We start from the raw sequence: 24,538 nt of genomic DNA, 5'->3' as shown, positions 1-24,538 counted from the left end.
TTTGTTTCTATCAAAACAAATAGATTAAATAATTCTTAGTTCTTGTGTTAGTTTATTGTTTCAAAAGATATTAACGAGTTAAGAACAGAAAATGATTACTTAACTTGATTCTCCATTGTTCTAATTCAAATACAGAAGCCTCGTAAAATCGACGAGCCATTTAAGAGCTTACCATGTGGGACAATCATTTTTTTCTGTTCGGAAGGGAAGGAATATCAAGAAATCATCTTATCAAAAGCTAAAATAATCAATAAGAATTTACAAAACTAGATTTTACAACCTCTAGGATTTTATATCCTCTTCTTAGGCTACACATTACATCTATTACAGAGTTGTATTAGTACAAGGTTCCCATCCTTAATCTGTAAGGACACATACACACGGATTTATTTAATCTTCAAGTGAAAGTATCCTCACGATCTCCTTCCGCCGTTTCACCCTCCTCTAAGTTACTGAACTCTAAAAAATGGGTAGGACGGTGATCTTCGTGATAGTACTCGCGTGGCGTTCCGAGTTTTACTCCATACTTCATGCCTGCTGTATGCTTCACCCCCATGAAGTTGTAGTTCCAGGGACCATTATCAGGAATCTAAGAACAGAAGGCAATCGAGATTCAAGTATCAGTGCCCACTCCTCCACACAAGGAAAAGTAGGTATACAAAATATTCTAGGAGAGAGACTTTACCATGTAGAAACCAAAGAAGCGATCGCTGAGGAGCATCTGCACCTTCTCATAATGAGTTGGGAGGTACCCATGTGGATTGCTTCCAGTGTCCTTGTTTACACGTCCCCACTCGTAACCCGATGGGGTTAGCTTATACGCAGTTAGCGAGCAGGAACCAGGAGTAAAACTACAGGTTAAAATGATACATTTTTCACCATCCCATTGTTTGTTGTTCTCTAAGACTTTAGCATGATTTGTGAGATCCTGCAAGAAATGGAACGAAAACACCAATTAATAAGCAAAGCTTACTTATAATGCCATCATGATCTGGCACCCCTACCGTAAGATGGCTATTTAACATAAAAGATGACAAGTTGAAAATGGAACCTGCGGTGACAACTGAGGAAGCTCATTTGGCTGCGTATGCATCCATCCCAACGGCTCTAAATCATTCAAAAAGTCGTGCTCAGGAAGTGCTGTAGGAAGATTAACTTGCTGGTGTGTCCCCCACTGGGGTGGCATTACAATACAACGGATTTCTTTAACCTGAGGGTTATCTGGGGGGCTTATTCCATACAAATATCCAGCTATTTGAGTCCGCAAATCTGCAATGCAGATGAATTTCTTCAAGATATTCTTTGGCATGATGTAAGTGTATCCAGTTTCCTGTATAACCATTGTGATTCAAAAGTCAGACCCCCACCCCACCACCAAAAAAAAAAAAAAAAAAAAAAAATGCAATGTTGTGAATGAGTTATTCAACAATCAATCAATCTAAAATATAATATTGTCGATGGAAAAAAAAAAAAAAAAAAAAAAAAAAAGAGAGAGAAGTGAACATTACAATCTCGTTATAGAAAGAGAGGTAAAATGTTAGTTCTTACCTTTATATCTTCTGAATTTACGTAAATATGATTCACGCGAAGATAGAGATTAGTGGCTGATATTGCTCTCACACGCCAATCAGTTTTGGATCCAAATGCAGCCTGTTCATATGGACTTGTCGTTGTGACGATGAGCTCATCACCATGCACATTTGTAGTCCTTGTCGTGACTGCTGTTAGTTGACTTGCTTCTTTGGCCTGAAAGAAAAGTATTTGGATGAAACACAACAATGAACATAAAAAAGAAAGAAACTGCAAGAGAAAGAATACATCATTTTAACCACCAATCACATGGTAAATAAAGTACCTGTTTCTCAATCTCAGCTATCTGTTGCCTTTGTTGGGAGGGTGGAGTGATCTCAGCTCCAAGAATGATATCACGAATCTCAGATTGTGTTAGGGCCGATGTGTTCACATTGTTCTTCTTAGCATAATCCGACAAAATAAGATCTCTTAACGCAACCTCAACCTATACATTGGCCAAAAAAAAAAAAAAAAAAGCGGTCAAGCTACATCTGATAATTGTAAAAGCATAAGATCCCATTCATTAAATAATTTGAAAGATTAAGAATGAAATGGGTAGAGATAAATATAACAGATGAGGGATGTAAAAATGAAATTACCTTCATCCATTGGTCATCTGTGAGAGAAGGCCAGATGTGGTGGGGTTCTGTAATAATTGTTTTGTCTGGCTTTAGCAACATTTTAGCTTTTTCATTATTCACATGAAGAGCACGCAAGATCAGAATTAGACGAGAAAATGCTGTATATGATGAAATACTCTTCAACCAATCATCATAAATATTGAAGAGAACCATCTGGGGCTCAGTAGCCTTCAAAATCAAGTCACCAAATTTCTCAATCTTCAAACATGCCTGGAATGGGAGTTGCAGCTCACTTCCTTTGATAACTATATTGGGGAAATCGAGCAAGTGAACCTCCAATGGATCAAGCATTCCTTTACGAGTCACAATAATTTGTTTTGGCTGTTCTTCAACTGGTAAAGATCGTACAAGAGCAGCAACTTCTTCTGCTGTTTTCCACTTGGCCAACTGACCAAGACGCTTCTGTCCAGCCCACACACTAGTATGGATAACCTGTAAAGTCCAAGTAATAAGTTAACAAAACTAACTGGAATCAAATAGAGAGAAGTACCCACTAAAGAGAACAAACCTTCAAAAATAGTTGCCCGGTCCTTGGGTTGAAAATAAAAATGGCACCATTGATGGGTTTGGTGGTAAGATTTCCTTCAAATGTCTTGTGAATTGTAACACGATACACATTAGTATCATCAACAAACCATATTATTTGATTGCTGAAGATCTCTCCATAGTTTTGTGATGATAAATACGGTTCTGTAGGCTCAGAAGAGTATAACTGCAAACCTTTGCGTATACGCTCCCTCAGAACATACAAGGCTGGATTTGACTGTACAAGACCAAGTAATTCGTGACAAACATTCTCACAAGTCAACAAGACTCACGACCAAGAACTCTTTTTTTATATATATATAAGAAACAGAGATGTATGTTCATCAAAAGAGCAAAAAAGGACAGCCTAAGGGCAGAGGGTTGTCGAAACCCCTCCCACGGACCAAGAACCCTACATATGAATAGATAATATCATACCTTCATGATCTTGTTCATTGCTTGAGCCAATAGTGGTTTTGATCCAGGAAACCAGTTTCCAAATGCAGAATGTAAGTTATATGCAAGATCGATCCCAATCATTACACCTGAAAATAACCCATGGCTGCTTAATTTATACAGCAAAAGTCGAACATATACACTAGGAAAGAAGCAAAAATCAAAATTTTACCAGTGGGAGATGGATATATAGACATATTGTCTGTAGTGTAGTCCATGAATTTGGCTCGCGTGTAACGCTCAATATCGTGAGAATCATAATCCCCCCACCGAAGCTGCACATCAATCCAGTACTTGTTACTTGGTTTTTGATCGAAAACGTCCTTGGACTCAGCCACAAGACTAGGCTTCGACATTGGCCATCTATGGGCAGCAAAGAGTAGAATATCAGCACAAGAGCTGTTCATTTTGTAACTTTTCCTCGGATGGATTGTTTCTTTCTGAACAGTTTCAATTTCCAAAGCATCCAACTCCTGGTCCAGAACCTGACAGAGATCCATGACAACACTCTCATGGATCTTCTGCCACAAATGAGCTCGGAAAATCTGAATGAGGGAAATTTTCAAAGTCGGGATCTTTCCATGCATGAAGATTCCAGTTAGATCTAATTGCACTTGAAATCCCACATAAACATTTGCCCTGTTTATGGTAGGTGACCACCAAAGAGTAAACCTACGGTTAGGAATCTGGTTAAGCCCCGATCTCTGTGCATTGGTCAGCTTTTTGTACTTCATGGATTCCTCAAAACCAGATGCCTTCTCCCAGAAGAGACCCTCCCAAGTTGGGAAGCTGAAATCAGAAAACAAGAAAACTAAGCCACATACACTCCATTGATGAAATTAACAATTGTTCATATATTACTAAGCCTTTCAAATGAAATGTATCAACCATCACTTTCTTTCATCAGTCTTTTACACCAAGTCTAATAAAAAAAATATCAGTGTGGTGAAAATTTATGGTCTAGACTGAAGGAATCTGAAGGGGGAAAAAAAGCATTTACAGCAATAAATTACTCCAAATCAAGAAGAAAACTTACTATGTTCCTTTGAATAATGTGTGCTCAAGAATCCCCTCAACACCTCCAAGTGCTTGAATGACATCTGTTCTATAGTTGTTCAGGTTCCACAATTTCCCATCATGTCTTTGGTGCGTCCACCAGAAAGGATTTTGTTTCAAGACCTGGTATTGTTTAAAATCTGTGCGGACCCTCCATCCTTTGTCATAAGCCAAAGTGTGGCGATCTTTTTGAAATAAAGTATTGATTCGTGGTATTCCCCTGTCCCAAGAATCCTATATAACACCATCAACATAAAATTTAAAATGCTTATTGGCCTTCATAACTATAATGTGAATTCTTTTTATTCAGTTAGAATCTAATGCAAGACTCCCTTAAAGGACTTCTATACCCCAAAATGAATAAACCCAAAAATAAGAACATAATGGAAGACAGAAGAAAATAGAAATTACTTCCAAATCTTCAAGTGTCAATCGCCTATTTTGTGCCTGAGCTTCTTGCCTCTTCAAAGCATATTCAGCCCAAACCCGTTGTGAATCTATGAACTCACTTTCCCAAGGCTGTAAAATAATTGAAAAGTTCATCAAATGAAGGCAAAATATGAAGCACATTTTTATATACACAGCATATCACTGGATGGGAAATGAATATTACCTGTATATATCGGTAAAGGTTAGGAATAAGCTGATCCTCTTCGTGGCTCATTCCACTCCTAAAATGGGTTACACCAACATCTGTTTGCTGACTGTACCGAAGATCACTTTGTGGGATCAATATGTGACCCATAGATAACATGCCAAGGCCTCCAATTTCCTTGGGAGTATAGAAAATAACTGGAGGAAACCTGAAACAATAACAAAGTTCATTAAAATGTTCATTTTTGTCTTCAATATAAAACAAAACTGCAAATAGGAAATTATTTTACCTGCTGGGCATCTTCGAATTCAGCCCGATCTTAATACGAGTTTGAATTTTATTTTCACATTTGACCAGCAAATCTAGCAGTTCTTGTGTGTGAACAGTTGCCTCACGGAAGTAAGTCATGAGACCTATCACAAAAAGGGATAAAAGAGGAACATTGAAGTCAATTTACACTGAGTTGATGAATCAACGAGAATGTTAACATTGCCTCCCAACCCCAAAACAAAAAAGAAACGATGGTCAAAGCTGTACCAATCAGAGCAGTATTCCATTTGTTGACAATTTTTGTAAATGTTGTGGACCCTGAAGACATAAGAATTTGCCTAACACGATTTTCAAACACCTTCATGTGTTCGTCATCAACCCTCAAGAAGGCTACAGCTGTTCTTTCTTTCGTCTGTTCATTCTGCAGATTCCAAACTCCGTCTTTTGTGTTGCTGAATGCTTCCTGAGTCATTCTAATCTTGGGAAGTATCCGTACTTCAAACCCACACCTAACGTCATATAGCGAAGTATCAATGAATAGAGGACATTAATTAATCAAACAGAGACAAGATACAATTTGAAATTTTCACAAATACATTTGAAATGCTGCAAAATTGTAAGCTTCCAGTTATTAATCTTGGTGTATATTACTCGATAAAATATTAGGGAACAGAAAAAAAGGAAAAGTTGAAACACAAAGAATAAATTAACAAAATAGGGAAACATATAAATGCAAAGCGGGGTAAAAGAACAAAACAAGAGATGCCTACATGCTGAAAAGCAGGTTCGGATTGTCCTTGCTATAAACAGAGACAAAGCTGTTCTCCCATTCTAAAGTTGTGATACTGCGAGGAAGCCGATTCTTCATATCCCAAAAAACACTTCTTCCAAGGTTGACTGAAAAAAGGGGGAAATTCATCATCGAACTAACTAAATAAATAAACAAATACAGGCGTGTGTGTGTGGGTGGGTGGGTGTGTGTGTGTGTGTGTGTGAGAGAGAGAGAGAGAGAGATGGTGGAAGATAATGTTTCTTATTCATAGTGATCAAGGATATCGTAAATTAAAGGCATGGATTGTACCATCATGTTTCATGAGCCTCATTCTTGCATCTCTTGGCCAGCATTTCTTGTTGTTATATCCAACCATATTTTCATTATTTGGATCGGGGTGTTCAGTGAGATATCTCTGAATAAGGTCTCGAGCCTCCTCATGAGAAAAGCGGAATAAGATATGTACTTTGTCTATATAACGAGAATATAACCGTATTGGATGCCGGGTCTCCACCTCTGTGTCCCAATAAGTAATGAATTCATTTGGCATCTGTGGTGGGCCAGCAATTTCACTGGCTCGGGTCAATCCGAGAAGCAACAGATCAAGCACAAGTCCATAATATTGAACAACAAACGAAGCAAACTGAAGACCACGTATTAAACCATATGAATTAGTGTGGCTCATGTCTTTGTAAGACAGGACAACGTTATTCTTTGCAGTGACATAATCAGCAATATTATGGTCAAGAACCAAACGAAGAAGCCTGCACATATTCAAGAAAACAGGATGAGTATATAGTTCAAGAAAAATGGAAATTCCTTTGAACTCATTCAGTCAGCAAATCAGAAACGTAAAGGACGCTCACCTATTTAACATCGTTAAATCTATCTTCTCAAAGAACTTTTCAAACTTTGTCTGAAGCATCACAACACATTGTCCGTCACTTGTGTCCCATATACCTTGTAGATTGTTAATACCCTGACACCACTTATAGACCAAAAGAGGTGGTGGTTCTGAATCCGCAGGCTTTATCCAATTGGGAAACAAATGTCGCTTGTCACCTTCATACCATAGATACTGGTCAAGATATGCATCCGTAATCTTCTCTAGAGGCTCGATCTCATAAACTGGTATGAGATAACTGTATAGATCCATAAACTCTATGCCAACCTGCAAAAGTATCATATCAGTACACATCGATAGACAGGTGACAGATATTCATAATTGGTTAATCATTACTGCAAATAAAAGAAGAAATGAAGGCTTACCTCTTTGAAGGCACGTTGTGTGAGCAGGTGACGCTTAATACGAGATAGTGCTTCATGTGGATTATCATAAGCTTGTTCAATGAGACCTAATTCCTCTCGCTGGAGTTGATTTAACCTCACAGCCACACTGTAGGATTCCTTTAACCTCTCCAAGGCAAGGATCAGTAATTTTGTGTCATGCTTGTAAGACAATGGAGGGAAAGGAATAGGAGAGAACTTTCTTGACTCCAACCAATGTACAGTCGTTGAGTAAATGGCAACCGCTTCTTCAGGTGTGACATATGGACCATCTTTGAGATAATTATGTTGTCGTTCCTGCAAGATGAGAAAGGAAACTAAGAACACTTATAATCGTAATATATTAGAAGACCATAGCTAAGGCCAAGAAAAATATTCACAGCAGAAATATTACCCTAACCAATAGAACAAGAACAAGATGAAGCCAATTAAGAAAAGAACAAACCTGCTCAGCCTTTAGCCACAAACGTGTAAGTCTTCCAAGATTCTTCCTACAAACGGTCTTATCAACTGTAGCACCTCTTCTTATACGTTCACGATTGTAGTGAGCAACATTCGTCCACCAATCAGCTTTTGATTTGACATAACGAAGAATCATATTTTCAATAGGAACTGGCAAACCAGGAACCTGAAGAAAACCCCAAAGGGTAATGAATATCTAGATGGAGGGAACATGGGAAAGAAATGGAAGACAAAGTCCAAAAGCAGATGAGTACCTTCCAAGGAATATTTGCTTTCCAACATCGCCATGCCTCACTTAGGTGCTGGAGGATAGTGCGAGCTTTATTTTGCTTAATTCCCTCTGCAGAAACATTATACATATTTAGTAAATGATAGAAAACGGCAGTTGAACACTGAGAAATTAATAAAGCAAGCAACACATGCTCAAGAGACAAAAATATAAATCTGAACTTTGTACCAGGCATAGCATCAAGAACATCATGCATGACTGCTGCTCGGAGTTCCAAATCAAAATGACTTTCAACACGCTGTTTAGTGACAGTCTTTGCCACTCCTTTTGAATGTCTTCCTTCAAATTGGCGAGCAAGCAAATTTCCTAGCCACCGTTCAAGGAGAGGGACTATACCACGGAGGAAAAATAACCAGACTCTCCACATTGGCGCCCAAAATCCACAACCAGGCCCTTTTCCCACTGGACCAGTATTGAAGCGATAGTATATCAAGTGCTTCAAATCTTTACACATTCTAATTTGACGCATAAGTCTGTACTTGTACCTGTACATTCCAGTGAGCTGCCCAACATGTGAAAATATATACTGTAGACCATCAGCCAATTGAAATGCATCGACATTGCCCAAACGGAACTGAACATTAGCATCAACAACAAGCTTTGTCAATCGCAATATTTCACGACAAAGGTGAAAAGCATTTCCAAACCGTGACTTTTTACGTTCTTTGGTGGTTAGGGTCTTCACTGGCTTCAGATTGAAGTTATAATCAAGGTGAAGATAGTTCAAATTTTTTCTATGAATCAATAGGTTTAGCATGTTGTACCCCTGCTTACAAACTTGCAGACCTGCTTCAACCCAATCAAGTTCGGTCGTCTGGAAAAATTTGGTTGCTTGAAGTGATCGGAATAAATGCTTCTTCTTCTGAGCTTTGGGTGGCCTATGATGCAGCTCATTCAACACAAAGCATTTCAACAACTTCTGATAGCTAACCCTAACCTTAACAGGATATGATGGAGGACTGCACACAATGTAATTAGAAGAAATCAGAAATTTGAAATGACTAAAACAAGTTAATGAAATTTACAAAAATATACACCATACCAGTGTTCCTTGTACCACTCTGAAACCAGGGGAATATCTTCAGCCCGGCGCGTTCTACCAGATCTCATGTTAAAAGGGCGTGGAGCAAACAAAAGAGAGATCCCAGCAGCTGTGGTGTCTGTATAAAGTTGAGTATCCTTCAAAAAAGGTTCAACACCCTCTGGCAACTCAAAATCATCATCATCTTCATCGTCATAAGCTCTCTTTTCACGGCGATCTTTATTGGTGCTGGTAATTGGATGTATTAAAGGATCATAGTAAAATGCTGGTAAGTCAGGATCTTCAGTCTTTATATACATGACCATAGGAGTGTGATATAAACCAAGCTTTACTTTTCTTGGCCTGTTGTTGTAAAGGTGAGGAAATGCTATCCTATACTCCGTTCTAAGAGGTGATCGTATTATGAGTTTGTTAATGTCATTGAACTCATTCCAGTCTTCATCCCCCTTCTCCATGTCACGATACAATGGCTCAAACTTCGGGCCACCTAAAGAAGCACCATAGATTACATAAATTATGAAAACTTAGCAACAAATTTTAGTACAGAGATGTCTGCAGTTCCAAGAACCCCTAAAACTAGCATGGCTTTGAACTCGCAAGAAGATAGCAAGACAAATAAATTTGACGTTGCATGGTACACATTACAATGAATGTATCAAGGTTCATATCTTTTCTAAAGCAATTACTACATCATGTCTACTTGCAACGGCTGTAAAAAGAAAGCATCAAGCTAAGGAAGTAAATGCCTAACAGAATCCTATTTTGGTGACTATAAACCAAAACTATAGATTCCACAGGAAGTTCAATGAATAGTGTGATGTTGTCCAATAAAATAGACGACAGTTCATCCAACAGCTCCAAACATTCAACTTTCAAGTGAGATCAAGACAAACTTCTTTAACATTACATATTCACAGCTGCATGTGTGCTTTGATTTGACAAAAAGCTTCAATGAATAAAGTGATACTATCCAATGAAACAGTCGGCAGTTCGTTTAACAGCTTTATACATTCAAGCGATCAAGACCATCTTCATTAACATTGTGTGTGTGTGTGTAAGTGAGAGAGTGTGGGTGTTAGTGCAATTTTATATTTGTATAAACATAATATTAGAAAAAGAATGATAACAAAAAGGTGTACCTGGTATGCACATGTTTAATGCTTTCGCTGTAAAAAAAGACTCCATATCAAACAAGTAGAAATAATTGCGATCAATTAAATCGGAGAGTAACTGTCCAGCTAGCCGATGAAGAGTTGCCATGATTGGAAGGGAAAGATGCCATTTCCGGTAACTTGGACCATTGATAAGCTTTGTTTTGACAAGAGGCTTATGGTCGTAGAACCAAGTGTAAACTGCAGAATCCTCCTCTTCATCCAACTCTAACTGAATTGGTTCCAAAGGATCAACATCAAGCAAATTATCAGCATAATCTAGTGGAGGTTCCTCATCATCAAATGGTGGAAAACGCATTCTCTTGAAATGTCGACGATCTCTCTTCTCTCTTCTCATCATAATCCACATGGTTCCCCACTGACAAATAAATAAATGATCAAGAGGACAATCACGAATAGTATTGCTACTGGCACAAGCATGAATACATAGATAATAATCATCCTAGTTTTGATCCAAAAAGTTCATATACAACATTAGCCACTGCAGCAATAATCTGGGAAAAAAGGAGAAAGAAAAGTACCTGAGCCAAATATATAGGCTCAACCACCCATGGTATTTCATTTACAAATGTGATTGCTCCAGTAATATGATAAAGAACCTTCACATCACGAACCTGTAAATGCAAGCTATTAAGGATCAAGAGAATAAGAAGAAATATAGTTTCCAAACAATCACGAATTATAAAGGCAAAGGATACCTGCTCCCAGGGCATCGGCATGTTTTCAAGCAGCTTGTAAACTGCATGTGGAACAAACTTTAGGGCACCAAGATAAACACGTTTATCATGGCGATATTTTTTTGAGGACATGTCCCCATGATCTCTGCCAAAGTGAAGATAAAAATTAGATACAATATGAATACTCAGCATACTCCAACCCATATTTACAGATAATTGTTTCATGATGACAACAGAAACTCCTTTAATTTTATTTTATTTTTGGTGAAACAGAATAAAGGAGTTTCATTAATGCAGAAAATTAAGCCCCTACAAGACCGAATAGGAAACAGCAAAAATAAGTGAATTCCATAAATCACCCTGAGAAAATTCAACCTCACAAGGCATAAGAGGTTCTTTGATTCCTTTACAACTAAATTTCCCTGAGACTACCACCGCACCAAATAAGGTTTTTCTTCTCTTTGGAGGACGACAACAGAAACCTAAAGAAACTAATATTACATTACTGTATGCCATATACCAAATAGTTTCATTTCGAAAACAAAGAAGATATATCATGATATATAACTCATAATGCTCATATGGAGATTGGACAGCATGAGGCCTGAATTCTTCAATAGTTCTTCAAATTAATCTAACAAGCAGAATGGTGGATTTGAGACATCGATTCGTTGCTAGTAATATGCACTTCATTAGGCAAAATAAATAAATAAATAAAACATCATTTATAAGATGGTAAACGTAACCTCACTCTTGAAGTAAAAAAAAAAAAAAAAAAGGAAAAAAAAAGAAAGAAACGAAAGTACCACATCAAGAGGCATAAGAGTTCATCCCTCGAAGCAGTTAACGCACAACGAACAACGCCGAAATTTCTTTTTAATTTCTTTAAATTTCAAGAAATTTGAAGTTCTATGGACTTTCCAGCAAGTTACTTATTGTGTGGAAAACGTGAAAAATCTTGCCCATGAAGTGAGATTACAATACCAAACAATAAACAAAAGATTATACGTTGGAATGGTGGAAACACCAAGAAACAACTCAGAATTATCAAAACTAAAAGACTAACAAACCGCCTTATTAATATTCAGAACACTTTCAGCAAAGCTAAGTTGATTTGAATATTTCATTAGCTCACCCAAGAAAACGTAAAAAGGAAAAAAAAAAATGGAAATACGCCAGTTATCACGTTGGAAGAAAGAAGAAAAGAATTCAAATATTCAGAACAGTTTTTCATAACTCACCTAATGATCTTCCTAACATGCTCACGGGGCATATCCTCCTTCTGGGTTTCAACAAACCCAAACTTCCTTTTATCACTGTACCGCTTCGAATTCAGCTGCTGCCATTTCCTAGCTTTCTCCTCGAGCTTGGCCTCGGCCTCCGCAGGAGAAGGCAACACCGTGTACGAAGGCTGTGCAGCAGGCGGTGGTGGAATAGAAGACCCACCAGTACCCGGCGGCGCAATCTGTCCATTGTTCCACATATTGAGACGCCAAGATAAATCTAATCTAATAATTGAGACCTCGAAACTCCAAACGTCCGATCGGGTCCAGATATGAAAAGCCTATACAAGAGGAAAATGTGTTCGCTGGTAAGAGAAAGAAGCTTTTGAAGCTTCTTCAATGGCGGTTTCTAGGGCTTTGGGGGGTTAAGCTCCCTTGCCCGCTCAGTGGAAGCGAGACTAACGGGTGAGGAATACGAAAGATGAGTGACTAAAAGAAAAAGACTAAACTGGAGCAAATCGGGTCTTGAATCCTTTATATTCGTTAAATTACGAACCGACCCTTGAGTTTGTCGGCTTTTAAAATGGGCCTTAATGATGATTATAGTCTTGTTGGGCTTCCACAGTTCTATAAAAAGCCCAGCCCATTAGAAGTAAAATGAAAAATAAGAAAAAAAATTTGCGGTGAGCGTGGATCGAACACGCGACCTTCAGATCTTCAGTCTGACGCTCTCCCAACTGAGCTATCCCCGCAATTTGTCTTGAGATTTACTTAATTTAATATCTAAATTATATGCAAGGCAAGCTTATTATCAACAACTTTTTACATTTACCGGCGGTGATGGATTAAATTGTAAAACTAATTAATATTAGGGTGTTAATATGCTGAGTTTGGTTAGAACATTTTTCAAACTCAATTCAATCTTCTATTTGAGTTGAGTTTCTTGAGTTATTCGTATGATTATTTAAATTTTTGTTTTTTAAGAAAAATAACGTGTTAATGTGTAAAATAATTCGTTTAGGTATTTTCGTTTATAGAAATGATTAGCAAATCAATTTTAATTATATTATGAAAAAAATTGTTTCTATAGTATAGAAAAAATTATTTTAAATAATTGGTGGATAATAAATATTCTAAAAAATGAAACCAAGTAAAATTAATATATATATATATATATATATATATTGGAAGTAAAAAATATTTTTTAATATTAATAATAAGTGTGGGTTGACTCAAGTTATTTTGGATGAATTCATGAACCAACCAAATCCATAAAATTTTCATTTATTTGAATCCAACCCAACTCAAACCATACGGTTGGGTTGATCTACATTTTCGGGTCATCGAATTTTTTTAACACAAATATCGAAACATTAAGGGGTGTTTGGGGCAAGGACTATCTTAGTACTATAACAACCACCTATTGTCGCAGTAAATACTATTTCAAAATCTCCAATTAGCTCAATATTATTTCAAAATCTCTATTTACTACAATATTTACTATTTGTTACAGTTTTTACTATTTTACATTCATCATTTTTTTATTATTTGCTACAATATTTACTATTTTCTTCTCAACTAAAATAGTTTACACCTCAAACACATACCAGTTAAAATAATCTACACATCAAATGTAAATTATTATAATCTAACTATAATAACCTAAAACTATAATAAATAATTCATTGCCACAAACACCCCTTAACAACTAAAACATAAAATGTTTTATTTTGTTTTATTTATATGGATATATAATTTTATTTATATTCCACATTAAAAGCGTCGTCTCCTTTAATTGATTCTTCAAATAACACACTTTGAATCTTATGGTAAGTGTTAACAAAAAGGTCTCAATTCTATTGGAACGTCGATGTCCATAGATATTTATTTAAAGAAAAAACTATAAGTATAAAGAAAACATAAAATACATTTAAACTAATAGATAAATATTTTACGGATAAATCAAGTATAAATTCCTTATTGTTAATGTTAAGTGTGCACTATTAATATTTGTTTGCTAATTTTATTATATTTCACTACTGAGAAGAGAATATCAATGAAGTAGAGACAGATCATGAAGAATATCGATGAAGTAAGGGGAGAGATCATGAATATCAGTGTAATTCCATTTAATGATCTATGATCAACACAAATCTAGCCAGCCAAACTCTGTTTGAGCTCTTGGTTTTTCATAACCTTACCAAGAGCAAAGTCTTCAAATGCCCAAGATTAACTTGGCTAAGCAAAGCAAGTATGCACTTTGTTAAATATTAAATTGATACATCATTTCTCTACCCCCACCACCAACTTTGTTAGGACTTGCAGATTAATGGGCAACATCTGCTGCATTTATTTAAAATCTACAGCTCTCCCATTTCTTGCCCCTATAGAGTAAGGTCATTATATATGTGCATTCAGGAATCTCTCTCTCTAAAACTTGCTTAGAACAGTTTTTCCTTGACGGATTCATCTTCTTCTTTTTCACGGGTCCCATTTGCATTTAGAGCACAACGGATGACAGAGTTCATCCGCATCCTTAATCGGCCGTTTTCGACAAACATGTTTGCTAGTATGTAACTTAATACTTTGTCAGCTGACCCTTTATCAGTTCCATTTGGACTGGCTGATCCAGCAGTGCCATCGGCATCGTTGGTATCATGTGCGAGAAGCTTTGCCTGTTTGTATGTACCAAAACTTGTGCTATTCAGGATCAAGATGTCCAAGATGCAAATACATTTAAATGGAAAAAATGCATATACCTCTGATAAAACAACGCTAATGTGATTATCAGATGTTTCCAATAGATCTATAGCGTCGTCAGCTGTTGAAGCAGTTTCCAAAATTAGTTTATTTTCCTCCTCGATGAAAAAGTCGACACTAGAGTCTTGAAGGCGGTAGTGAAGAATTTCACAATCATGCAGAAGCTTTTGATTAGCAATATCAGATTGCTCCATTCTTTGTCTTTCAGTTTGAAGCACTCTCTAAAGAAAACAGAAGAAAGACTACATGTTATTGGATAGGGCAAATAAACATTACATACAAAGAGAGATAAAAAAAAAACTACACCAAAATAAGCACAAATTGAATAAAAAAGGACGTATTCCACAATATTATTAGATGGCAAATCCATTTAAATGCAGTGTAGCGTCCTGAGATCACCATCGCAATTTGCATCTTTTCGTTGACATTGGACATCCAAAAGCAACCAATAAGTCTACTGTTTCATTGTTTGTTTTCCTGCTGAAAATCTATGAAGAAACCGTCTTCCAGTCTTCTCTTGCAATACAAATCACTAAATCCTTCTCTCAGAAAATTTCATGTCGCAATATCCTCTCATTAATTGGTAAATATCAGAAATGTTTTCGTCAACTTGATCTACATTTGATTTTCCCTATTCTACATTATACTTGCAACCAAGCTTATAACTTAAATAATCTCACTTAAAATTGCCTCAAGCCGTGAGAATCACAAAATTAGCAAGTAGGTAAGAGTCATAAGACAGATGCGAAGAACAACATGAGAGCCCTCCCAAAAAAATTGAATTAAGAACATCAGCCACAATTTATAATGCCAGCAACAAGTTATTCCAATAATAGAACTAAAGATAAAGGCTAAAAGTTTCCAAATCTCAAAAAGAGAACGTAGTTGTTAAATTTTAACCAGCTAATAGTACAAAACTAATTGAAAAATGATCTGAAAAAATGAAGAGGGCACACCACTAGGAACCTGCATTAAAACCTACAGAGGGAAAAGGAGAAATCTACCTCTAATTCTGATTTCTCTTTCATCATTTGGCTGTATTCCTGCTTCAAGTCTGACTGAGTCTCTCGAAGAGATTTAATTTCTTTGACAAGAAAATCAACATCTGCTTTTGATTTCATCACAAACTCCTCAAATTGTTTATGCAAGTATTCGATCTGTTCTCTTGAAGCATCCAACTCTTGCAGCAAAATTTTGTTCTCCTCTAAAATTGACGTTATTGTTGATTCTGTGAGCACCTGTTCATCCTGGAAAAAGATAAAGGCTTTCTGTTAGCTGTATGAAATCTAAGTGACAATGAGATGAAAACGTGTAATAAAAGATGTATGCTCGCAAAAAGGGAGGAAAAACCCCTTGCGGATGGAAGTATCCTCCACCTAAATAAAACACCTCTGAAAGCATACAATATTAAAAGTTGGAAAATTCTTTAATTTAGGCAATGAAACAAAACCTAGGGGATAAGAATTGGGCTAATCTCCTGTATCAACAATCCAAATGAGACTTCTAATATTGAACATCTCCTGAATGGAAAAAGGGAAAAGATAATATTTTTGAAGCATCTGATCGTACTTATCATGGAATATCTAAAACTGAAGCAAATAAATGGTGCACGATCAAAATCACCCACACCTTTGGTGCAAGGAATTGTCTCTCAGACATTTCTTGGTTTGATCTTACTATTAGATTTTCTCTGTCTGTTCCAGCTTTTTCCAGTGCAGGTTCATCCATTCCCAATTCTACACTCTCATCATCTCCATATCTTGGAGCTCCAAGTTGACGTTCCCCATAACAAGTATCATCACGTGCACTGGAGGTAACAGAAGAAGCAGCCATAGACACAGTTGAGCTTGATAGCGTAATTGGTTGGACCATGATGTTACCAGAAGAAGCCTTCTCCGATATCTGGTGATTAACATCACTGAAAACTGAAAAATTAAAATCCAAAGAATCACTTGTTGGTTAATATACAACATTAATAGACAATCATAATTGACCAAACATGTCTAATATGTTCACTTATATCATATCTGCTTCCTCAAGTTTTTCTTTCTTGTTTTCTTTTTTTCATTTTTTTATAGTCCCGTCGACGTGCATCCATATGAAACCTACAAGATCTCACAGCAGCTTCCAGTTCAAGAAAACTTGCAACTGGAGCACTTCTTGATACATCAATATCTGACAGCATCTTTTCCATCCATTCCTCCAAGGAAGACTTCCGCTGCGATGAAATAATTAAAAGCATTTTAGATAATTTTCAGTTCCTTAATTTGATACATCATATTTATCATGTACAGGACATGCTGTACCCTGTCCCTGTCCATCCATCATACTTGATTCAACAGTTTTAACCTTTAGACTAAGAAGTATAGACACTTTAGTTTGGCTAGCGTGTCCATATCAGACACTTGGACACTCCGACGCTTGTTAGACACGTATCAAACACTTGTTAGTGCAATCCATGTGTTAGACACTAGTTGTACAAATTCAAAATAAGACCAACATTTAGTAGACATGCATAAATCAGTTCTTGCACATACTAAGTCAACACATATATGATAAAAATAATAAAATTTGAGAGCAAAATACATCAAACTAATTTTTTAATTTTTTAAGCATAGAAATGAATACAATCATTGACTTTGAATTTCCTTCTGGTTTAAAAATGATATATATTTTAAAAAATGTGCATTTTGATAAGTGTGTCCTTGCCATATCCGTGTTAATTTTTAGAAAATGACGTGTCATCGTATCAGTATCGTGTCGTATCCTCGTATCCATCTGTACTTCTTAGCCTTCAAATATAAAATAAAAAAACAAATAAAGAGTGAATCATAATGTTCAACATACCTCATCGTAAAATGCACTGTTTTTCATTCTCAAAACCTTTTTTGGTGGAGCTGGAGGCAATTGTTTCTTAGGCAATGCTCTTTTGAGCTACAAAAGATAATGAAGAGCACAGATAAATTCAAAGCAGCATCCTTAAAGATGGATCTGTTAGTTTATAAATACGCAAAAAATTACAGTAGACACCTAAAATTAATATAAATAGTACATAATGAGGAATTCTAACAAGTTTAAGAAACATAAGATAATGACTGTTTACCTCGTAAAACAGCTCTAGAAACTCGTTAAATCTTCTTGATATTCCTCTTGTAGAAGTGATACCTTCTGGAGATTGCAATCCAACTTGAACCATGTAAAACTGTAATTTTTATTGTTAAAGCATAAGATAGAAATCACAAAGCTTTTTAAAATATTGAGCACTACAGCCATGTTAAACACAATAAGAATACATCCAGGAATAATCTCATTATAACAAGAATGCAGATTTCACCATGTTCAAGTTAAAATCCACAAAACATGGAAGAAAATCAGATGCCAACCATAAAGAGAAAGTAGTGAGCAATTGGTTTAAATTTTTAAATACAATCTTCAATTGTGGATTGTAATATAAATAAAAAGTTGCATACCTCAGTATTGTTAGCATGACTTTTTTCATAAAGAAAATGTTGGGAGGAAAATTGGCTAAATGTCTCCAAGAAATTTACTTGTATAAATATCTATCTTATGAAAAACTAATAATAACAATAACAATAGTAAAGGGGGAAGAAAAAAAAGAACAAGATGCATAACATGGTTATGGAGGTTGCAAAAATCAAATCAAAGTAAAAGCAAGACTTCCCCATAGGGAGGAAAGGGAGAATCACTCACAAATCACACGAGTGCACACGCATGAACAATTAGTATTATCATCTCTGCACTCAAAGGACAAACAACAGAAACATGAAAATTACCACAACGGGATCTGAACCATTTGATTTGAGAATTGTAGTCCAAGAAGGAACTGTGACACAATAACTCCATCCAGTGGGTGGATCATGAGGCCACGCTGTACCCTGTCCATCCTTTTTTTTTTTTTTTTTAATGTAAGAAAACAATAAACTTCTCAATGATACACTAAAAAATACATAATAAGGAAAATGCTCCTAAAAATGAAGGAGCTCACAGCACAGAATAATCATTTCCAATTAGTAAATACAAAAGGGCAATAAACGCAAACATAATTTGGAAACTCTAAGGTTTATTTCCAACCAAAACGAGTCAATAGTATCATAGAACAAAAACAAGGAAAACTACCATTTCAATTCAAAACTGTAAAGAAATTCTTCCTTCCAGGTCTGACAGAACTACATTTAGAGAGAGAGCGAGAGAGAAGAAAAACAGCTCTATACTCCATTCATTCATGTGGTTGGTTACATTCCCATAATGCCAAACCAACATCATCTTCCATGGTTACAAGTACAACTACTTCTTACGTCTCTGAAAAATGTATAAAGGTAACCGTAAATTTGAAGAGCTGACCCAAAACCCTTTAATTGGACATATCAAACCGAACTCAAAGCCTTGATTATAACAAACCGTGGACAATACTTATATCACTTTTAGGAAGTTCCACTCCCCACAGCACAAAGCCCAAGTCCCCTTACTCAGATCAACATCTTAATGACATCATTCTAGATAGCGAGCAGCATGTGGTTGGATGTCAAATATATTTGGCTTTTGCAAGAACCCCAGTATGAAATTCAAAAGCAACTACATAAATACCCTATCACTCCATCCACAATGTTATATATGGCCTAAGAAAAAGATAATCAACTCCAATCATATTGAAACTACCACCGAGCTAATCACAACCAACAGCGGAATTTTAACAAGGAAGCCAAAATGCAATTCACTTCATCAACGCTACAAATGGAATATGAAATCGTCACAAAAGCTAAACCCAAAACGAAATATGTGAGTAGCAGCATTAGCGAACAAACTTATAATTCAAACCCCGAAGCTATGACAAGAACACTCAGCACCCAAAGGAATGAAAAGAATAAAAAAGAAAAAAGAAAAAAGAAAAAAAGATCCAATACCCATTTCTGAGGAGGGGGACTCCAGTCCATTCCGAGTGGAAGAGGCGACGAACCGTCATGCCGGCGATTAGGGGGGCTGTCGCCAGGCATATCGCACTTATTCCTTGTGGCGCAGCCAGGACGGTAAAAGTCGTCGTGTTCATCGAGGAAGGAAGTTGAAGAAATAGCGGAGGAAGCGCGAAGGCGAGAGAAGGACTGGCCGTAGGGTTCGGAGAAGCCAAAATTAAAATCTAACACTGACAGGTCGTGAGCGTAGAGATTCATTTGCTATGAATTTGTTGTCACAGCGTCGGTCGGCAGCCAGAGGAAAACTAGAAAATTGGGAATCCGGCGAAAAGGATTGCCTGAGAACCGATTCGCGCCAGTTTTTCATGCAACACGAGACAAGGCTGGCTCCGGAATCGTTCCGACGCTCGGAGTCGGGGAATAGTCTTTGACTGCCTGAAGTGGTTTTTGGGCCGTTTTCGGAGTTTGATGAACCCAATCAAATTTTAGAAGGCAGAGATCTTTATGGAAATATAAAAAATGTAGGGAAATCGTTAGAAGTAACCTATAACATCATTCTTTTTGGTCAAATAGTTACAATAGTTTTTCTCCATTGTTCCCGTCGAGTCGATCCATAATTCGAATAAAAATTTCTTTCTTTTCATCACACATTCAAATTATTGAAAAATCTATGTTCGTAGAAGGTTTTCGGATAAACTTGTTTCGTAAAATTTGAACTTTGTATTTGTATCAATTGCAGTATAGCGAGTATAATATTTAACATAGTAATTTTTTGATGCGTTTAAAATAAACTTTAATATTTAAACTGGTTGATCTTCTTAGATGATAGGTCTTTGGGCTTGTTGACGATCGACTTTTGAGTTGTTGATTTTCTTGGATTATTGACCTTTGGGCTTGTTGATCTTCTTGGATGATCAGCATTTGGGCTTAATGACCTTTTCTTGAAGGATTAGTGTTCGCATGAGACTTCCGGATAAACTTGTTTTGTGGAGTTGAACTTGAGTTAGTGTTGATGTTGATGTTGATTTGATGCGATGTGGTTTGTGTTAGGAATGTCCTAAACTCGCAGTTCCTAAATATTGTTAACATATTCTATTTATCAATAAAAGTATTATGGAGTATTTTTCAATAAATTGTTATTGATATTGCATTCTGTTATAAAAATTCAATAAACGCTATAATATGAATACTTTAACTTTATGTGACGACGTAAAAGATGATCAAGTTTTAGTATATAGCCAAAATAGTCGATGAGTAGGATGCAACTCATTTTGTGTATAATCACTCATATGGAGACTTGTGAGTAGAGCATCCTATGCAATGAGTTTGCATAAGACTGGACCTCGAATAGTCATTTTTCTTTGTAACGACCATTTACTGTTAAAACTGACTATTTCAAATTCAATGACCTAGGGTAACTCGATCTTAATCCTGAGTTAATTATAAACTCCTGTTTATTCGGGATTATCTTTTGATCTACATAGGTGAGAGTAGTCCATCAACACGGTTCAATAAGCCTCCCATTTTGGGGATAAGACAGGATAAATAGTTGGGGACATAGCTCTGCAAGATGAAATTTACTCCTACCCGATTTAGGGTTAGTAGTTAGGTTGTTTTCTTAAGCACTGAATCTTGGTCTTGAACAAAGGGGCCCTGCCCTCTCTTGATAAAAAAAAGGTTATGGTTTGTGAGTCGAACTATAAACCAATTGTTTAATGGAGGATCAGTGAGAGCTTAAGGAATAAAGATGTATTTACAGGAATAAAACGGTAAATTTAACCTATCTGTAAACACAAACGACCTGTGAATGATCGACTTACTAATTATGCTTATAGTGGATGGAAATATATCTACAGTGAGGAGAATGCAACTGTCGAGCTATAGTGGTGTGTCTCGGTAGTTAATGAATAGTGATTAATTCGGTTTAAAGAGATTAACCAGTTAATCTCAAATCATTAGAGCTAGTAGGTCCACAAGGTCCCTCTATTAGCTCGTAAATTAAACCTTGGATCAGTGAATTGAGCCAATTTAAAATATTCAAATCGAAATTGAAATTTTAAATTTGGAGTGTTCAAATTCAATTTAGAGTTTGGTTAATTATATTCAATATAATTTACGAAATTATAGAGTCGATTAATATTTAAAATGTGATTCAAATATTAATTACATGAATTAAAATTCATTGTAGTGAGATTGATGTTTGATTAATTTAATATTTGATATTAAATTATTAAAATTAATTAGATAGTTTAATTAATTAATATTTATTAATTTTATCTAATAATCAATTAATTTTATGAAATTAATAAAATACCTTTTATTTATTAATTATTAAAACATATCTTGAAATCAATTTTGAAATGAAATTTGAAAATTAAAGGTAATTCCAAAAGTTGGAAAAATCCACTAAGGGTTAGCACCTTAATCACCATTCCGCTACAAATTTCATTCAAATTAATGAAGAAAGAGTTTGCTTTCATGCAAGCAATCTGATTACATGGTGAAAGAACTTATAAATTGAAGTTTTAGGCTGAGAATTCAGTCATGCAAGCTGAAATAAAAAACTAAAGTTTCTTCCTAAAAACCTTATTCTTCCCTAGTTCCATTGCTCTTAATTCAGTGTTTCCACCACACAATCCAAATTAGAGACTAGTAGAGAAGCATCTCTTAGTGGTCTAGTGAAAGCTTGAAGCATCAATTCTTGGAATTCAGTTGGAATTAAAAAAAAAAAATTCTACAAAGGTATTATGTTCTGAAAACCCTCTTCTAAAATCGTGTTTCAAAGCATGTTTTAAACTCAAATTAAATATAATTAGAGTACTTATTGATACTGATTTTTTCCGTTGCATGTTAGTTTACTCTATCAATTGGTATCAGAGCATGATTTAAGCACTCAATTATCATTAATTTGAGTTGTATGGGTGAATTTCTAAGATTGCATGTTTCTGTGACTGATGTGGTAAAAATCCAAAATCCAAAATCCAACTTTGACATTAGAATTCTCTTTAATTATGGAATTTAAATTATAATTGGCTATTGAATGATGAGCTTATATGGGTGCTGTAGAGTTTTTAATTTTACTAGAGTCAATAGGGTCCAAATTAAGTTGTAATTCAAGTGAAAAGCAAGCATGGACGAGCAGCAGATTTTTGGGTTGAAGCTTCTGCCTACAAGCGTCGCGACACTATGAGCGTTGCAACGCCACGGGCATTTTGATGAATAGCATTGCAATGTTGGGATGTAGGGTCACGATGTTGTTCGTCCCAATCAAGAATAGTGCGCGTCAACGAGCCGGTTCGCGCAGGAAGATGACCAGTTTGACCGATTCAGTCCTCATCTGGTATGGTTCAACCACTTATGGTCTGGTTCAGACTTAATTGGAGTTGTGGTGGTCCGATTCAGGCGATTCGAGTCTGGTTCAGGTCGGTTCGAGCAGTCCTTCATCAATTTGAAGATATTTTTGTAGCTATTTTGTAACAATTTAGTTATTTTCCTTGCTTAGGATGCCAAAGTTGAACCATATTGGTGTTGTTTAATTATTTTATGCACGTAATGTATATTATATTTGAATTAAACATGTTTGTGCATATAGTATGCCATTTAGATTTAAAATCCCACCATAGGAAAGCACGTAACATGCATAATATTATGTTATAAGTTAGTTATAATATATAGTATGCATGTTTAGGGTTTCTTAAAATTAATATAAGTGTTATGTTAATTTTGAATGCCTTTGATATATATTTTGGTTTGAAAGCATATCTATTATTTTATAAGTTGTTATAAAATTAGATTAGACATTAAAATTCATAACAAAAATTATCAGCATGCACATTTAGGTTAACAACTTGTTTAAAAGAGTCAAAATAAGTCGTTATCTTATAAAATTTGGTTACAAACTCAATCGGTTTATAATCCTGTCTAAGGCTGAAGGTATTTAAATTGACAGTTTACGTAATACCTCCTACCTCGGGAATATGACCAAGATGTTAAGCATTGTTAACCTGTTTTATGAGCTTGCATGAGGGGTGTGAGGTTTAAAATTGGTTTAACACTTAGACATTGTAGGATAAAATCTAAATATAAATGTTATACTTGGATAAAAACATATAGACTTAGATTGTTTAAAATTTAGCCGGAATATACCCAAGTAAAATAATACCTAAATATTTAGAACAATTCAGTGAGAGATTAACAATATATTTGATATACCGTGTTTAGCTCTCACATCCCTTAGAGTTCACACTGTGAGATCCATGCTCGGCTTCGTGTTGCTTTTACTGCGACTACTCCATTCGTGTTGAAGAATGAAGTTGAGGATGAAGGGGGTGTAAATCATTATTTTAATAGTGAGAGAGAAGGGATGAATGAAGATTTAATTACGTTTCGGGATTTTTTAAATTTTTTTTATGTTTTATCATTTTTAATTTATTTTGTTTTGGATTGCTCAATTTAAGTGGACTTTTATGCTTGGAAGTGATTTTAAAATGGTTGAAATCACTTTTGTCATTTTCAAAATCGCCGTGAAACATGTTTAATTCTTCAAAACTAATTTTAATGTTATGAAAATTGCATTTAAAAGTGTAAAATTAAAAACTAAATTAATTTTGAGTAATTAAATGTGTCTTTTCAAGTGATTTTAAAAATGAAAAAAGTGATATTTGATGATTTTAAAATCATTCCTAAACATGCAAAAAAATAAAATGGGTTGTGGGTTGGGCCTTTTAAATTGTTGGGCTTAAATTTAAAAAAAAAAAAATCGACTCACGTATCCCCTTCACGTATCTGGGAGCAGATACGCGTATCTGACA

At 35.7% G+C, this 24,538-nt stretch overlaps 2 protein-coding genes and 1 non-coding gene across 3 annotated transcripts; all 3 read right to left on the bottom strand.

The window, feature by feature from the left end:
• Nucleotides 1-145: 145 nt before the first annotated feature.
• LOC120085181 (pre-mRNA-processing-splicing factor 8A) lies at nucleotides 146-12,541 on the bottom strand. Its single transcript, XM_039041070.1, has 26 exons — nucleotides 12,058-12,541; nucleotides 10,838-10,961; nucleotides 10,661-10,753; nucleotides 10,107-10,497; nucleotides 8,968-9,454; nucleotides 8,094-8,884; nucleotides 7,891-7,976; nucleotides 7,620-7,802; nucleotides 7,157-7,471; nucleotides 6,754-7,058; nucleotides 6,197-6,651; nucleotides 5,886-6,012; nucleotides 5,383-5,624; nucleotides 5,135-5,258; nucleotides 4,864-5,053; nucleotides 4,662-4,769; nucleotides 4,231-4,484; nucleotides 3,367-3,983; nucleotides 3,177-3,283; nucleotides 2,722-2,976; nucleotides 2,172-2,645; nucleotides 1,856-2,017; nucleotides 1,549-1,746; nucleotides 1,052-1,330; nucleotides 686-928; nucleotides 146-589 (listed from the first exon to the last, which is right to left on the bottom strand). The coding sequence occupies exons 1-26, from the start codon at nucleotides 12,297-12,299 to the stop codon at nucleotides 398-400; spliced, it is 7,044 nt and encodes a 2,347-aa protein (XP_038896998.1). The 5' UTR covers nucleotides 12,300-12,541; the 3' UTR covers nucleotides 146-397.
• Nucleotides 12,542-12,718: 177 nt separating this feature from the next.
• Nucleotides 12,719-12,791, bottom strand: TRNAF-GAA. Its single transcript has one exon. It is a non-coding gene; the product is annotated as a tRNA-Phe (tRNA).
• A 1,341-nt stretch (nucleotides 12,792-14,132) lies between these two features.
• LOC120086425 (PX domain-containing protein EREX-like) lies at nucleotides 14,133-20,254 on the bottom strand. Its single transcript, XM_039043068.1, has 9 exons — nucleotides 19,722-20,254; nucleotides 18,594-18,704; nucleotides 17,903-18,001; nucleotides 17,647-17,733; nucleotides 16,909-17,017; nucleotides 16,429-16,724; nucleotides 15,804-16,046; nucleotides 14,799-15,020; nucleotides 14,133-14,714 (listed from the first exon to the last, which is right to left on the bottom strand). Exons 1-9 carry the CDS (start codon nucleotides 19,983-19,985, stop codon nucleotides 14,481-14,483), a joined length of 1,665 nt encoding a protein of 554 aa, XP_038898996.1. The 5' UTR covers nucleotides 19,986-20,254; the 3' UTR covers nucleotides 14,133-14,480.
• Nucleotides 20,255-24,538: the final 4,284 nt, after the last annotated feature.

This window comes from Benincasa hispida, chromosome 9, assembly GCF_009727055.1.
Source record: "Benincasa hispida cultivar B227 chromosome 9, ASM972705v1, whole genome shotgun sequence".
Lineage (NCBI taxonomy): Eukaryota > Viridiplantae > Streptophyta > Magnoliopsida > Cucurbitales > Cucurbitaceae > Benincasa > Benincasa hispida.
The sequence above is the reverse complement of the archived record's forward strand: the minus strand, read 5'-3'. Positions and strand labels throughout refer to the sequence as shown.

Bases quoted from the DNA above. Each gene is read 5' to 3' on its own strand.
- LOC120085181 (XM_039041070.1), bottom strand. From the start codon at position 12,299: ATGTGGAACAATGGACAGATTGCGCCGCCGGGTACTGGTGGGTCTTCT. The intron at 10,754-10,837 runs GTATCCTTTGCC...TTGCATTTACAG, and splicing joins TGCCGATGCCCTGGGAGCAG to GTTCGTGATGTGAAGGTTCT. The intron at 590-685 runs GTAAAGTCTCTC...TTCTGTTCTTAG, and splicing joins GCTTCTTTGGTTTCTACATG to ATTCCTGATAATGGTCCCTG.
- LOC120086425 (XM_039043068.1), bottom strand. From the start codon at position 19,985: ATGAATCTCTACGCTCACGACCTGTCAGTGTTAGATTTTAATTTTGGC. The intron at 18,705-19,721 runs GTATTGGATCTT...AAAAAAAAAAAG, and splicing joins GTCCCCCTCCTCAGAAATGG to GATGGACAGGGTACAGCGTG. The intron at 15,021-15,803 runs GTAGATTTCTCC...TGTTTTCTTTAG, and splicing joins AAGAGAAATCAGAATTAGAG to AGAGTGCTTCAAACTGAAAG.